The sequence below is a fragment of the Chiloscyllium plagiosum genome, chromosome 47 (assembly GCF_004010195.1).
Source record: "Chiloscyllium plagiosum isolate BGI_BamShark_2017 chromosome 47, ASM401019v2, whole genome shotgun sequence".
NCBI lineage: Eukaryota > Metazoa > Chordata > Chondrichthyes > Orectolobiformes > Hemiscylliidae > Chiloscyllium > Chiloscyllium plagiosum.
Genome location: NC_057756.1, coordinates 1,200,242 through 1,217,072, shown reverse-complemented (window position 1 = coordinate 1,217,072; position 16,831 = coordinate 1,200,242). Strand labels below are relative to the sequence as shown.

General features: G+C 45.3%; 1 protein-coding gene across 3 annotated transcripts in view; it reads right to left on the bottom strand.

Annotated features, from left to right (window-relative positions):
* Window positions 1-719: 719 nt before the first annotated feature.
* LOC122544157 (tectonic-3-like) overlaps window positions 720-16,831 on the bottom strand; it is an 85,207-nt gene continuing 69,095 nt past the window's right edge. For 2 of the 3 annotated variants that reach the window (XM_043683187.1, XM_043683188.1), the window contains 3 exons: window positions 13,895-14,051; window positions 11,187-11,324; window positions 720-2,712 (listed from right to left, as the gene is read on the bottom strand). In XM_043683187.1, coding sequence (XP_043539122.1) covers window positions 2,494-2,712; window positions 11,187-11,324; window positions 13,895-14,051 — 514 coding nt within the window. In that variant the 3' untranslated portion in view covers window positions 720-2,493. Of the gene's footprint in view, window positions 2,713-11,186; window positions 11,325-13,894; window positions 14,052-16,831 lie in introns of those variants that run through there. The other variant, XM_043683189.1, reaches the window with a different exon arrangement.

Genomic DNA, 16,831 nt, shown 5'->3' with positions numbered 1-16,831 from the left:
ATTTCTCTGTCTGGATACAGAATTGGCTGGCCAAAAGAAGATAACAAGTGGTAGTTGATAGTGGACTGCACTTCTCTATGCAGTGGGTAATGGATGTGTAGAATGCTCTACCAGTGGTGGTAGTAGAGTCAGAGGCATTTTAGGGGCATTTAGGTGACCAGCACATGGACAGCAGTAAATTGAGGAGTGTGTAGGTTAGGTAGATCTTAGATTAAGATAAATCCTAGGCACAACATCATAAGCCGAACGGCTGTACTGTTCTACGTTCTATTAACAATACTTGGATCTCATTGCTTCCCCTTGGCTTATGAAGTTTTGTATTGCTTGGAGACTATCTCAAATGTATGATCCTTAGTTCTCATCTCAGTATGTTTCTATATCAAACCCTAAACCTATTGAATCCTTTAACAATCCCAAAAAAAACCTGTCAGGTGAACTCCTAGCCTTCCATTTCAAGAGTGTATTCAGTCAATTGTGACAAAATCTGGCTATGTGTGATCTCAGCAAGACTTAGACCTTGTAGATGACTAGAAAGAAGGAATTGAAAGCAATTTCTATTTAGACTTGTTCTAGGGATGTATGCTAGTATTTATTTTCCATATTTAAGGGATTTCAGAGAAGTCGAGTCTTTCTACCCAAGAGTTCTTAATACAATCACACAATGGAGCTGAGAAATATTGAGAACAGGATTGAAGCAAGATTGAGGTACTCATCAACAGTACAATTACAAGAATCATATTTATTTACAAAGATTTAGATTAGAATAAGTAGACAAATTATACACTTTGACCTTAAATTACTGGGACTGATTATGAAGTGACCATAGAAAGATCAACCCAATGCACAGATTCCACAGGAGTGTTCTCTTTGATTCTGACCCTTACCAAAGAAGGTGCCAACTGGGCCAGATTTTTGGCCCAAAATGCATGATGAGCCTGAAATGTCATAATTTGTAGGGCGTTGGTTATTTTGATTGGCTAGTCATCTGATTTACTGTGCAGAGTGACACTAATAGTGTGCATTCAATTCCCACACCAGCTGAGGCTACGGGGAAGTCTCACCTCACCCCTTGCCTGAGGTGTGGTGACTCTCAGGTTTCACAACCACCAGTCATCCCTCTCGAGACAGAGTAGCCCTTTGGCCCTTTGAAATTGTAGCAATCTTACTTACTTAACTTTATTTATTCCTGAAGACATTAGTCTTCCAAATGGAGTGATTAAAGTGGGATAGCAAAACCCAATTTAGTGTAGGGATGGTAACAGCTGCAAAGCTATTGCCAAAAGTCTTAATGCAGGAAATGACAGCTGTTTTCCTCAACTCAATTGTGAGACAGTGAGAGCTAATCGTCTAATTCCACTGCAGGGATTTAGAACTATTCCCCTAAACCTAGTGAAGGAACAATGAGAGCTACTCCCCAAACCCCAGTGCAAGAATCACTGAGAGTTGATTTGCTAATCCAACTTCTGGATTAGTGGTGCTGGAAAAGCACAGCAGTTTTCCTGATGAAGGTCTTTTGCCTGAAACGTTGATTTTACTGCTCCTCAGATGCTGTCTGAACTGCTGTGCTTTTCCAGCACCTCTAATCCAGAATCTGGTTTCCAGCATCTGCAGTCATTGTTTTTACCCTGCTAATCCAACTGGAGGGGACAGTGAAAGCCATTCCCCCTCATTCCATTAGAAAAACCATGTGAGTCACTCCCCACATCCCCATGGAAGGACATTAAGAGTTATTCCCCATCTCCTACTAGAGGAACCAGTGAAAAATAATCCCAGTGTGGGAACAATGTGACATACCCCTCTCATTCTAATGGAGGAACCAGTGAAACCCCTGAGACCAGTGAGTCAAAAGATCAGTGAGAGTTACACACTCCCTGATCCCAGTGCAGAGAGAGAGAGAGAGAGAGAGAGAGATCGACTGATCTCATCCCAGGAGAGGCACAGCGAAAGTAACTCCACACATCCCAGTGGAAGAACCAGTAAGACCTTTATCATAATCCCAGTGGAGGGACAGTGAGAGCTACTCCCCTGATCCCAGTTGGAGGACAGTGACAATTAGTTGAAACTTTATTGCTGGAACAGCACAGCAGGTCAGGCAGCATCCAGGGAACAGGAGATTCGACGTTTCGGGCACAGGCCCTTCTTCAGGAAAGTGACAGTGACAATTACATCACTCTTTCAAATTCAGGAACGAGTACCAGCTCATTCCCGAATACCGATGCATGCCCTTTATTCACCTAAAGCCAGTTCAGGGACAGTGAAAAATTGTCAGTGGAGAGACAATGAAAGCTGATACCCTAATCAAAGTTCAAGAACCAGCGAGAGCTAATCCTCTAATCCCAGTGCAGAGACAGTGAGTGTTTCTCCCTGAATTCCAGATCAGGACACAGTGACAGCCACTCCACTCAGTTTGTTGCTGACTACCACCAGATCAAAATCCTGTTCCCACCGGTTTTGAAATGGACTTGATAGGAGATCAATCTGTGTGTTGTAACTTCAGCGCTGAGCCAGAAATCCTGTCAGAAAGACACTGCCAACTGTACCGAGTATCGATGCTGAATACATACGCATTCCGCTACTGTAGACCTTGAAGGGATAGAAGAAATCGAATGGCAGCTTCTGCTCAATGGTTGGTTGGTCTCTGGGTGCTGGCGGATATCGCGTTGTATCAACAAAGGTCACAAAGGTTTTCAGAGTTACCCTGCTAGATGAACACTTCAGACAAAAGACCAATGATTAGCATCTGAAAGAGTAAACCTTTCATCACACATTCTAAGAAAAGAGTGAAGTTTAGATACAGAGCAAAGCTGCTTCTACACTGATCAATCAAACACTCCCAGAACAGGTACAGCATGGGGTTAGAATCAGACAAAAACTCCCTCTTAAACAAAGTAAAGTCCCATACCTGTCCTGGGAGTGGGTGATGATGACAATGTGAAGCTCCCTCTCACTGTACTCATCACTATTACCAGGACAGGTCAATACCAGGGTTCGAGTCATACAGACACACAGTCACATAGAAACAGACCCTTTGGTACAAGTTATTCATGCCAACCAAGTTTCCCAAACTAAACTAGTCTCTCTTGCCTGCATTTGGGTCATATCCCTCTAAACCTTACCTATTCATATAATTATCCAATTATTTTTTTCAATGCATTTACCATTTCCTCTGGCAGTGCATACTACATATAAACCACTGCGTGTGTGAAAACGTAGCCACTCAGGTTCATTTAAATCTTTCTCCTCTCACCTTAAAAATGTGCCTCCTAGTTTAGAACTCAGCCATCCTCAGGGAAAGACCTTTGTTATTCACATTATTATGCCGCTCATGATTTTATAAACCTCTATAAGTTCACCCCTCAACCTCCGACACTCCAGCTTATCCTTATAAGTGAAACCCTTCAGCCATAGTAACACCCTGGTACATCTTTTCTGACCTTCTCCAATGTAATATCATTCCTGTAGCAGGGCAACTAGAACTGTACACAGTACTCCAAAAGTGGCATCACCAATGTCCTGTACAACCTCAACATGACATCCCAACTAGTAAAGCTACCCAAAGGAACAGTCCCACGATAGATATAGCACAGCGTTAGATACAGAGTAAAGACTCTTCTGCACTTTTGAACTGAAATTAAATCTTATTCTGTTCTTTTAAACTGAAAGCAAACTGAAAGTAAAGCTCCATCTATTGTGTTAAACTGAAAGTGATCTGAAAATAAAGATCCTTCACCATTGTCTCTACCAATCTCTTAATTTTCCAATTTGAACTGGGAATCAATTTCACTTCCAATTTCCACTCTGCTCTCACTTCACCTGGTTCATCTGACTCTGCCCTTCCCTTCCTTGACATGTTGGTTTCCATTGCTGGGGATAGGCTGGCCACAAATATACAATACAAACCACCTGACTCCCACAGTTTCTTTGACTGTACATCCTCACATTTGCTTCCTGTAAAAACTCTTCCATTTTCCCAGTTCCTCTGTCTCATCTGTTCTGATGATGCCAACTTTGACAAAGGAATCTCCAAAATGTCCACTTTCTTTTTCAACCAATGATTCCCCAGCTCAGCAATTGACAACCCCTCAACTGGCTGCCATCTCTTGTATTTCAGCCCTCACCCACTCTCTTCCCGCCTGAAACAGTGATAGACCTTTATCCTTTATCCTCACCTACTATCCCACCAGTATCCACATCCAGAGGATCATTAATCGCCATTTCCATCACCTCCCGAAGGATGCCACCACCAGACACATAGTCACCTCCCTTCTTTTATCAGCCTTCCCCAAAGACTGTTCCCTCTGGGACATACTCATCCACTCGTCCTTCACTTCCAACAACCCCCACGGCTGCATAGCGGCATCCCCTGCAACCGCAGAAGGTCTACCATTTGCCTTTTAATTCCTCTCTCCTTAGTACCCAAGGGTCCAAACACCCCTTCCAAGTGAAGCAGCACTTTACCTGTACTTCACTCAATCTAGTCCGATGCATTCGTTGCTCACAATGTGGTCTCCTCTACACTGAGGACACAAAGCAGAGACTGGGTGACACCTTCACAGAACACCTACACTCTGAGCGCGAGAGAGACCTGGAGCTTCCAGCCACCTGCCACTGCAACACACCGCCTTGTTCCTGGCTAACATCTCTGTCTCATACTTGACACAATGCTTCAGTGAAGCTCAGTGCAGGCTGGAAGAACATTACGTTATTTTTCGCTTGGGAACTCTGCAGCCTTCTGGACTCAATATAGTTTAACAGTTTTAGGGCTTGAGGCACCCTGTCCCATATCCTAACCCAAACCTTCACATATCTTGTTATCACATGGTCCAATATGACAAACAACCGATTGTTAGTCACTAATAATCCCCATTAGTAGCTATACATTCTCCCAGGCAAATCATTATCCACTCCTTTGTCAATCCACCTATTCTTCTCTCCCTTTGGGCTCTACCCACCCACTGTTTACTCCTTACCCCCTCCCCTCACTCTATCTTCTACATAGAAAACAACTTTCTCCTAGCTACCACCTGTTCTAAGGAAGGTTCACTGGATCCAAAATGTTAACTCCGATTTCTCTCCACAGATGCTGCTAGACGTGCTGATCTTTTCCAGCAATTTTGTCTTTGTTTCTGATTTCCACCTGGACCAGATTGACTACAACCCAGAGTTCTAAGGGAGATAGCTGAAGAGACAATGGAGGCACTCGTTGTGATCTTTCAGGAATCGCTGCAATCAGGAAGGGTCCCAGAGGACTGGAAAAATCGCTACTGTGACATCCCGTTTAAAAAGGGAGTAAGGCAAAAGATGGAAAATTATGACCAATTAGCCTAACTTCGGTCATGGATACTAGAATCCATTTTGAAGGATGATATTTCTGAATACTTGAAAGCGTGTGGTAAAATGGAACAAAGTCAGCATAGTTTCATCAAGGATAGGTCTTGCCTGACAAATCTGCTTGAATTCTTTAAGGAAGTAACGAACAGGTTAGACCAAGGAGAGCCAATGGATGTTATCTATCTGGACTTCCAGAGTGCCTTTGCCAAGGTGCTGCACAGGAGGCTGCTGAGTAAAATGAGGAAACGTTGGGGCATTGCTGAATATTTGATTAGGGTGGCATGGTGGCTCAGTGGTTAGCACTGTTGCCTCACAGATATAGGGTTCGATTCCAGCCTTGGGCGACTGTGTGGAGTTTGCACATTCTCCGTGTCTGCATGGGTTTCCACTAGGTGCTCCGGTTTCCTCCCACAGTCCAAAGACGCGCAGGTCAGGTAAATTGGCCATGCTAAATTGCACAGTGTTAGGTACATTAGTCAGAGGGGAAATGGGTCTGGGTGGGTTACTTGTCAGAGAGTTGATGTATACTTATTGGGCCGAAAGGCATGTTTCCATACCTTAGGTATTCTCTGAAGTATGATCTGCTATAATCTATGAAAAGGGTCCTTCTCAGCCAGTGGCAAGTGGTGTTCTGGAAGGCTTAATGTTGGGACCACAACTTTTCAATTTATACATTAATGATCTAGATGAAGCAACTGAGGGCATTCTGGATAAGTTTGCAGACAATAGGTAAAGAGACAGGGGGAGGCTGCAGAAGGATTTGGACAGGTTAGGAGAGTAAAGAAGTGGCAGATGGAGACAATGTGGCAAAGTGTGAGGAAGAATAGGAAGAATAGAGGCATGGACTATCTTCTAAATCGGGGGAAAATTCAGAAGTCTGAAGTGCAAAGAGACTTGGGAGTTCTAGTACAGGATTCTTTCATGGTAAGCTTGCAGGTTGTGCCAGTAGTTGAAATGGCAAAAGCAATGATGGCATTTATTTTGAGAAGAGGACTTGAATATAAAAGCAGGGATGTACTCTGAGGCTCTATAAGGCTCTGGTCAGATCATATTTGGAGTGTTGTGCGCAGTTTTGGGCCCCATATCTGATGAAGAATGTACTGGTTCTGGAGCGTGTTCAGACGAGGTTCAAGAGAATGGTCCCAGGACTGTTTGAGGACTCTGGGTTTATATTCGAAGGAGTTCAGAAGGATGACAGGACAACTAATTGAAACATGCAGAATACTGAATGGCCTGGACAGAGTAGACGATGGGAAAATGTTTCCATTGGTATAAGATATCAAGACCAGAGGGCATACCCTTAGAGTAAAGGGAAGACCTTTTAGAATGGAAGTAAGGAGAAATTTCTACAGCCAGAGAATGGTGAATCTATGGAATTCATTACCAAAGAAGGCTGTGGAGGTCAGCTCATCGAGTATATTTGAGACTGAGATAGATAGGTTCTTGAGTATCGAGGGAATCAAGGATTATGGGGAGAAAACAGGAGAATGGGGTTCAGAAACTTATCAGCCGTGATTGAATGGCGGAGCAGACTCGATGGGCTGAATGTCTTAATTTCTGCTCTTATGTCTCATTGTCTTACATCCCAGTCCAGGTGGATGCTCTGGCTGGGACAGGAAAGAATCATTCTGGGTGAATCATGTGGTCCAGTACAGTGCAGAGGCAAGATGAAAGCAGTGTGCCAATAGTTTTGTACTCTGTGCTGAGGAGGGTGACCAGATAGCAGTTTTCTTTACAAACGGTGAGCCCCTTTGCTGGTCAGAATGACCACGGCCCTGCAGCAAGAAAGGGCCAACTCTCCGGTTGTGATACATTTCCGAGGACCTGTGCATAGTTGCACACCCCATACATCCCCAGGATGTCCCAGAAATCCCTGAGGAATTCTACAGTCAGTCCTTCTGGCCCCAAAGACTTGCCCCTGGACAGCTGGTTGTAGGTGTCAGTCAGCTACCCTCTGGGCTGACCTGGCTTTTTTCCAGCGAGTAGAAGACAGGGGAGCTGAGGTCTAGGTCATGGAGGAAATGGACCTGCGACTCGTGTATGCGCCAAGGAGCCAACAGTCTTTTCAGGCTATAGCAGATCCAGGCCCCACACGGCTGTAGTGGACCCAGGCCCCAGGCAGCTGTAGCTGATCCAGGCCACAGGCGGCTGTAGCGGATCCAGGCCACAGGCGGCTGTAGCGGATCCAGGCCACAGGCGGCTGTAGCGGATCCAGGCCACAGGCAGCAGTAATGGATCCGGGGCCAAGTGGCTGCAGCGGCATCAGGCTGCCAGTGGCTGTACAAGGCTCCTGGTGGCTATAGCGGATCTAGGCTCTAGGCGGCTATATGAAGCTCCAGGCTCCCAGTGGCTGTCGAGGCACCAGGCCCCATGCAGCAGTAGCACATCTAGGCCCCAGGCCTCAGGCTGCAGGAGAGGGACTAAGTCCCAGGTAATAGTTGAGGCCCCAGGCCCTCGGTGGCAGTAAAGGCCGCAGGTGGCATTTGAGGCACCAGGCCTCAGGCGGCAGTAGAGATTACAGCCTCCAGACAACAGTAGCACCTGAGGCTCTAAAACCAATCCGTAGCACAGCAATAGCAAATGGTTCTAGACTCTAGCCAGTAACAGGAGAGGCTCCAAATAGTAGTAGAAGCACTAGGCCCCAGGTAACAACAGATTCTCAGTCAAGAACAAAACAGGTTCTCGACCCCAAACATTAGCAACAGGAGAGGTGCCAGTCACCCACTGGAGCGTATCTGGGCTCCAGAGGAGTGGCTCCAGGCTCTAGCAAGAAAGAGACTCCAGCAGGAGTGGCTCCAGACTTGAGCAGGAGAGGGTTCAAGTACTGGGCCCCAATCAATAGCATTAGCAAGAGGTGAGATTCCAAGCTCCAGCTTCCAACAACAGCAGAGTAAAATTGGCTCTACTCTTTAAAAGTATGTTGAAAAGTGAAGTTGAAAAGCGGATTGATGTAGAAGTATATCTGAAAGTAAACCTTCCTCATCATTTTTCCCGTAAACAGTCCATGGGGACACCTCAGAGTTAGATTAGATTTTTAGATTACATTACATTACAGCGTGGAAACAGGGCCTTCGGCCCAACAAGACAACACCGACCCGCTGAAGCGCAACCCACACATGCCCCTACATTTACCCCTTACCTAACACTACGGGCAATTTAGCATGGCCAATTCACCTGACCTGCACATCTTTGGACTGTGGGAGGAAACCGGAGCACCCGGAGGAAACCCACGCAGGCATGGGGAGAACGTGCAAACTCCACACAGTCAGTCGCCTGAGGCAGGAATTGAACCCGGGTCTCAGGCGCTGTGAGGCAGCAGTGCTAACCACTGTGCCACCGTGCACCCCACCATATATACAGCATAAAGTTCTCTAGACTCTTTTAAACTGAAACTAAAGCTTCCCCTTCACTGTCCCCATCAAACACTCCCAAGGTAGGTCCAGACCAAGGTTAATACAAAGTTATTCTCTGTCTCCATCAAACTTCTGGGTCAGGTCCAGCACAGGGTTAGATATAGAGTGAAGCTACCTCAACAATAGCCTTATCAAACACTCGCAGGACATCCACAGCATAGTGTTAGATACAGGATAATGCTCCTTCGACACTGTCTCCATTAAACACTCCCAGGGCAGGTGCAGCATGGGGTTAGGCAAAGAAGAAAGCTATGAAGAAGACATTGTACCCATTAGGTAGTCCAAGGAAAGAGACAGCATGAGGTCAGATACAGATGAAGGATTCCTCTGCTCTATTAAACTGAAATTAACCCTTCCTCAACACCGTCCCCATCAAACATTCGCTTTGGAAGGACAGCATGTGGCTACCTCTATTCTTTTAAGATAAAAGTAAATTGAAAATAAAGCTCTCTCTGCACTGTCTCTAGCAAATGCTCCAAGGACAGGGAGCATGGGGTTAGAGAGTAAACCTTCCTCTCTTCTTCTAAACTGAACATAAAACTTCTTTTTAAACTGGAAGTAATGTTCTCTATATACTGTCCCCATCAAACACTCCCAGGATAGGTACAGCACTATATTTAATTAGATATCAAGAAAAGCTCCCTCTACTATTTTAAACTGAAATTAAAGCTTTCTCAACACTGCCCCCATCAAACACTGAAGACAGAGACAGCACGGGTTCAGATACAGAGTTCTCTTTGAAAACTGAAAAGAAAGCTCTGTTGACACTGTCCCCATTAAACATTCCCTGAGTATGTCCAGCGTATGATAAAGCTTTTCCTACATTATTCCCATCAAATATTTGCAGGGAAGGTCCAACATGGGGATAGATGGAACGTAAAGTTCCCTCTGTACTGTACCCAATAAAAGTTCCCTAGGTTGAGTGAAGTTGAAAAGCAGATTGATGTAGAAGTATACCAGCTGTTCGATAATAGCTATAACCATATCAGGATGGCATGGTGGCTCAGTGATTAGCATTGCTCCCTCACTGTGCCAGGGACCCGGGTTCGATTCCAGCCTTGGATGACTGTCTGTGTGGAGTTTGCATATTCTTCCAGTGTCTGTGTGGGTTTCCTCTGGGTACACTGGTTTCCTTCCACAGTCTAAAGATGTGCGGGTTAGGTGGATTGGCCGTGGGAAATTGTCCATAGTGTCTGGGGATGCGCAGGCTACACGGGTTAACCATGGTAATTATGGGGATAGGGTGGAGTGGCCTTTGAAGGGATGGTCTGGACTCTACGGGCCAAATGGCCTCTTTCCACAGAGTAGGGATAGTATGATTATATGAAAATCTGTGAGATGAAGAGCTAATTAACTTACTTTGGGGCGGCACGGTAGCTCAGTGGTGAGCACTACTGCCTCACAGAATCAGGGACCTGGGTTCAATTCCTGCCTCAAGGAACTGTCTGTGCGGAGTTTGCACGTTCTCCCCATGTCTGCGTGGGATTCCTCCGGGTGCTCCGGTTTCCTCCCACAATCCAAAGATGTGCAGGTCAGATGAATTGGCCTTGATAAATTGCCCATAGTGTTAGGTGCATTAGTCAGAGGTACATATAGAGCGGGGGAATGGGTCTGTGTGGGTTACTCTTCGGAGGGTCAGCGTGGACTTATTGGGCCGAAGTGCCTGTTTCCATACTGTAGGGAATCTAATTTAATCTAATCAGTGCCAAACATGGTGCTTTTATATTTTTCTTATTCATTCGTGGGATGTGGGCATCTGGCTGGACCATCATTTATTGTTGATCCCAAGTTGCCCTTAAGATAGTGGCGGTGTACTGCCTTCCTAAATCACTGCAATCAGTTTGCTGTAGCTAAACCCACATTGATGTTCAGGAGGAGGGCTGGGACTTTGACTCAGTGACATTCAAGGAATGGCGAAACGTTTCCAAGTCAGGCTGGTGTGTGGCTGGGAGCTGAGGTTTCAAACGGGGAACTCCTGATGCTTGGGGAGCCTAGGGTCTCCATGAATTTTGCCCAGTCTTATGCCCGTGTACATCAAGCTCCAGTTTTGCTGGAAGGGAGCTATGATCAACCAACTCCCAGAGAGTGGGTGCTGAACGGGTCTCTGATAGTGACCATTGTGTTCCAGTGATCAAACATTTATCATCATTCCTTCACTGTCACTGGATCAATATCCTGGACAGTGTTATGGGTATCCGAGATGACAAGGGCTGCAGAGATTCAAGACAGCTCATCACCATCTTCACAGAGCAGTAATAAATACTGGCAAAATCAGCATCTCCCAAGTTGTACAGAACAATGTAAAGAAAGTGCTGGTAAATCTTCTCTGTGTCCTCTCCAAGTTGTTGTTACCCTTGTGAGAGTATGATTCCCCCAGATGAGGACATAATCAAATGATTTCTAAAGATATAACGTCAGTTCCTTGTTTGCTTCTGAACTAACCTGTACATCTTGCTTCTGGTAGTGGAAACGGGCACCTAACACTGCTGCCTGGGGATTGGCGAGAGGGCCCACGTTTGCCCACAGAATCTGAATCTCTAAAGCAGTAGCCAGGGTGCAACTGGACTGACAGTTCACATTCTGCAAAGGAAAAAATGGCGGATTAAGTACTTCAGCAACATTGAACTAAAAACAAGGGGGAGTGGAATGGGGGCTGATTTTCAAGATTAGATCACAAAGCTTGGCGTGAACCTTGTTCTCAGCTGCCCCTTTAAATACAGTAGCTGCAACTAGGCCATTCGTTCCTCAGATCCCACCCCACAGAGGGACAGAGAAAATCTCGTTGTCAAGAGCGTCATTACAAGAAAGCTTACACGTTCAAAAATCTCTTTAGAGGGAAAACGATATTGCCAGAGAACTGCTTTAAAGGGAGACATCCCATTATTTAGGATTTCTCTTTCAACCCCATGCTATTTGCTCTTAATTATTTGCATCCTTATTTTTTTCCTTGCTTGACAGGAGAAAAATTCCACTCCCACATCTCTGTAAATCATCTTAATCCTTCTTCCAGTTCCCCAGGAATGGTCCAAGTCATCATCACCACAGTCCAAATGATCCAACCTATTACCCCTCTCTTAATGGCCAATGTATTTTTACCTCTCTCTCCAAGAATGGCCCGACTCATTATCACCCTCCAAGAATGATCCAGACATCATTACCTTTCCCTCTAAGTGGCCTAATCCATCAACACCTCTTTCCCAGGCGTAGTCCAATTCATCATCTCCATTGTCAAACTTACCATTACCCCTCTCTCCAAGAGTGGCCCAATCCAATCCAACATGACCCTCTGCTCAGAAAATAGTCTAATTATTATGCTTCTCTCTGGGAATGGCCCAAGCTATCGCTTTCCATCCAAAGAATGACCCAAACCATCATTATCCCTCTGGGAAATGGTCCAAAACATTACTTCTACACTCACAGGAATGGGTCAATCCACCTTTCCCCCTCTCTCCCTCTGGGAATGGCCCAATCTAAGTTTCTTCCCAGAAATGATCTAATCCATTATCATGCCTCACTCTAGGAACAGACAAACTATGATTCCCCTCTCCAGCCAATAGCCCAATCAATTATTACTCTTCTAAGAATCATGCAATGCCTCATCACTCCTCTGTCCATGAATGTTTCAACGGCAGAAGACTTCTCCACATGAACAAGCTGACATCTCTTCCTTCTCATCGATCCAGAACAATTCCAAATCATTTTCCCCAGGTCATAGGGAGTGATCTCACACATCTTCCTGCCTCCCTGAGATGAGATGACCCTTTCTTCTCCCAGCTTTAGGAATTCAACACTCCAAAACTTTTGCTATCCATTTTAGCTGGGAAAATAAAAGGGCAAATTATTATTCAGGTAGGAAGCAGACTCAAAATGCAGTTCAGAGGGATTTGGGCTTCCTTCTGCCTGAATCACAGAAAGTGGGTATGTGGGTGCAGCATGAGGCGACATGATGGCTCAGTGGTTAGCACTGCTGCCTCACAGCACCAGGCTCCCAGGTTTGATTCCAGCCTTGGGTGACTGTCCTTGTGGAGTTTGCACGTTCTCCCAGTGTCTGCGTTGGTTTCCTCCGGGTACTCCGGTTTCCACCCACAATCCAGGTGAATTGGCCATGCTAAATTGCCCATACTGTTAGGTGCACCATTTGGAGGGAAATGGTTCTGGGTAGGCTGCTCTTCGGAGGGTCGTTGTGGACTGGTTGGGCCGAAGGGCCTGTTTCCACACTGTAGGGAATCTAATCTAATCACATAATAAGAAAGGCAAACAGAATCCTGACATTTATTGCAAAAGGACTGGATTATAAAACTGAAGAAGTGTTGTTACAATTATATCAGGTGTTGGTGAGGCCATATTGGGAGTAGTATGTTCAGTTTTGGTCTCCTTACTTGAGGGAGGATTTGGTAGCCCTGGAAGCAATTCACAGTAGGTTTACCAGATTGATTCCAGGGATGAAAGGGCTGTCGTATGAGGAACGGTTGAATAGCTTAGGCTTGTACTGACTCAGGTTCAAAAGAATGAAGAGGATATCTGATTGAGGAATATAAAATGCTAAAGAGGATTGATAAAGTGGATGTTGAACAGATGATCCCCCTTGTGGGATCGTCTCAGACATGAGGTCACAGTTAAGAGGAGGTAGGTTCAAAACTAAGATGAGGAGAAACTAGTACTGTCAGAGGGTTGGGAATCTGTGGAACTTGCTGATCTAGAGTGCAGTGGAGGTGAAAAAAAAGTTATCTGATGAAAAGGGGTACAAAGGGCTATGGGGCGCAGGCAAGAAAGTGGAGCTGAGACGAGGATAACATCAGCAATGACCATGTTAAATGGCAGAGCGGGCTTGAAGGGATGAATTGCATGATACCGCTCCTAATTCCTATGTTACCTGGACCTTGGTCTTGGAATAGCCTGACCCTTATGTTTTCTTTCCTTCCTCTCCAACAGTGAACCCACCCATACATTTCCACTTTCCTGCCCCTCCAGCAATGAACCCCACCCACCATGCTTGGAGTGGTACGATCCTTGTAACCCCACCTTTCACCACCACTACTACTCAGCCCGCTGCAATCTGACCCAGAAATGATCCAAACCTTCTCCCTCCAAGACCCAGCCTTTGTGACAGTCAGATATCTGGTCAGGGAGGTGAGGGATGTTTGGATTACCAAAGCCTCGGGCACTGGGCTGATGATCTTGGTCAGACTTTCCGGATTTCTACCGCTGGCATTGCCCAGAATGCCGAGCGAGTCGGGCGGATCATTCCCGAGGAGCAGCGAGTTGATGTCCGTCTGGCGATCACTACACGTACTTCCAGACTCAAAACTGAAAATTGAAACCGAGAAAGCTTGTCAATAGTTGTTGCTACTTGTGCCTTCCAAAGACATGGGCTTCATTGGCAAAGGCAAGCAGCTTTTGCCCAGATCCAGTGGCCCCAAAACCCTGATGGCAGGTTGCCTTCTTGAGTTGAAAAACTAAGTGTATCCTTGGGTCACTTCACGGACTGAGTAAAGAGTCAACCACGTTGGTGTGGGACGAGAGTATTTCCTTAAATACAGGACTTCAGAACAAAGGCTTCAATTGCAGTCGGGTTAGGTTAGTCAGGTAACTGGGGTGATATCATCAGAAAAAGGTTGTCAAAAGCATAACCATCCACCTAAAGCAATCTACTGCAGCTGATGTACAGTTAAACATTTCAGATATTGAGACTGATTTTATTGTTGCGTCAGGGCATGTAAAGGGTTAAAGATCCCACGTGGCGAGACGGATTTATGATATGGGTCAGTCATGGTCTAACTGAACAATGAAATAAGTTCAAGAGACAATGTAGCCTCCTTCAGTTTATTTTATTCTTTCAAAAGGATGCAGCCGAGAAGGCCAGCATTTGTCGCACATTCCTAACTGCCCATAAGCTGAATGGATTGCTTGGCCATTTCACACTCTGGATTACATATCCTAAGTAAGGACAGCGATTCATTCCCTGAAGGATACGAAATTAAGCAGAATTCCGTTTTTGCCTTAACAGCAGTCAATGATATTTTATGGCTACTATTAATGACATTAGCTTTTAGATCGAGGTATGAAGAATTTAATTTAAAGGGCAAGCTGTGATGGTGAGGTTTGAAACTCTGCCCCTGTGTATGGCCCTCTCAACTATGAGTCCATAGTCATTATCACTGCTGGGAGCAGGAGCTGGAATGTAACATTGGAGTGGTGATCCCAGTCCAAGCTTCCAACTCGGCACCGCCCTCTTGACCTGAGCATCGTCTTTCCCATCTATCTACTCCACTCTCCTCCCTGACCTATCACCCTCTCCCTCACCTTCAACTACCTATTGAATTCTCAGCTACCTTCCCCCCCCAGCCCCACCCCCCCTCCCATTTATCTCTCAGCTCCCCCGGCCCACAAGCCTTATTCCTGATGGAGGGTTTCTGCCTGAAATGTCGATTCTCCTGCTCCTCGGATGCTGCCTGATCAACTATGCTTTTCCAGCACCACACTCTCACCTCTGATCTCCTGCATCTGCAGTCCTCACTTTCTACATGGTGATCCAGAACCCAAAGCTTGGCGACATAGTTTCAAATTCTGACATGGCAGGTGGTGAAATCTGAATTCAATATAATCTGGAATTTTAAGATAGCTTCGTGGGAACTGTGTTTTGATTGTTGAAAAAAAGACACAACCTGCCACTCTTGGTGCATGAGAAGATATTGGGTGAGGTGACCAAATGCTTGTTCAAAGTAGTGGCTTTAAACAGCTTGCTGAAAACTGTACAGTAAGAGTAGAGGGAGGCCAGACAGGGAATTCCTTTCTCCAAAGGATGACTAGTGTATCAGTTTGGATTGACACTTTATGGAGGGAACCAATAAACGCCAAATACGACTTCAACAGAAATCACAGACAGAAAAGCAGAGCTTCTTCAGAGTTAGCATTTCTAGAACAGAAGTCACAGTGTATTAAACGCTAAAATAAAATGCAAGGTATGGCAGAATTAAATCAATAGTAAGAAACGAAGTAGGGTCAGATTGGGTAAAATCTGTGTGGGCAGAATTGAGGAAGTGCATAGGTTAAAAAACCATAGCTGGAGTTATGCACAGGCCTCCAAATGGTAGTCAGGAGCTGGGGCACAAGATACAACAGGAGATAGGAAAGATGTGTAGGCAAGGCAAAGTTACTGTGATCATGGGGGATTTCAATATGCAGGTGGACTGGGAAAACCAAGTTCATAATGGACTGCAAGAAAATAAATTTGTGGGTTGTCTACAAGATGACTTTTTGGAGCGAGCTTGTGGTGGAGCCCACTGGGGAACAGGCAATACTGGACTTAGTGTTATGCAATGAGGCAGACTCGATGAGGGAGCTTAAGGTGAAGGAACCCGGAGGAGGAGTAACCACAATAGGATTCAATTTACATTGCAAATTGACAGGGAGAAGATAGATACACAGATAAATGCTATTACAGCTGAACAAAGGCAACTACAGAGGTGTGACCAGACGCTTGTTCAAAGTGGTGGCTTTAAATAGCATTCTGAAGACTGTATACTAAGAGTAGAGGGAGGCCAGATAGGGAATTCCTATCTTCAAAGGATGACTAGTGAATCAGTTGGGATTGACACTTTATGGAGAGAACCAGTTAGCACCAAAGGCAAATAAGATGCACAACTTAAACAGAAATCACAGACAGAAAAGCAGAGCTTCTTCCAAGTTCCCAGAAGAGAGGTTGCAGTGAATTCAGGAGCGGAGTAGAATTGACTGGGAGAACAGCCTTGCAGGAAAGACAGTGGCACAGCAATGCAGAAGTTTCTGGGAGTAATTCAGGAGATACGGTAGAGATTCTGTGCCAATCCAAATTTAAAAACAGCATAGATGAAGGCTTCAGTAGATGATAGGGGAAGCCAGTCCATGGACATGTGATTTACAAGTCCAATGATGCTCGTCTCCCTTCCAAGTTTGTGAAAAGGCTGTGTTTGCATTAGACAGTTGACAGGGAAAGGACTGTTTTAATGGCAGTGAAATAGTTTGTGGCAAGAAGGCACACAATGAGTTCAGATTTAGGAACATAACTTCCCAAAGGCCTTCACAATACTACTCTGGAGGATATTCTA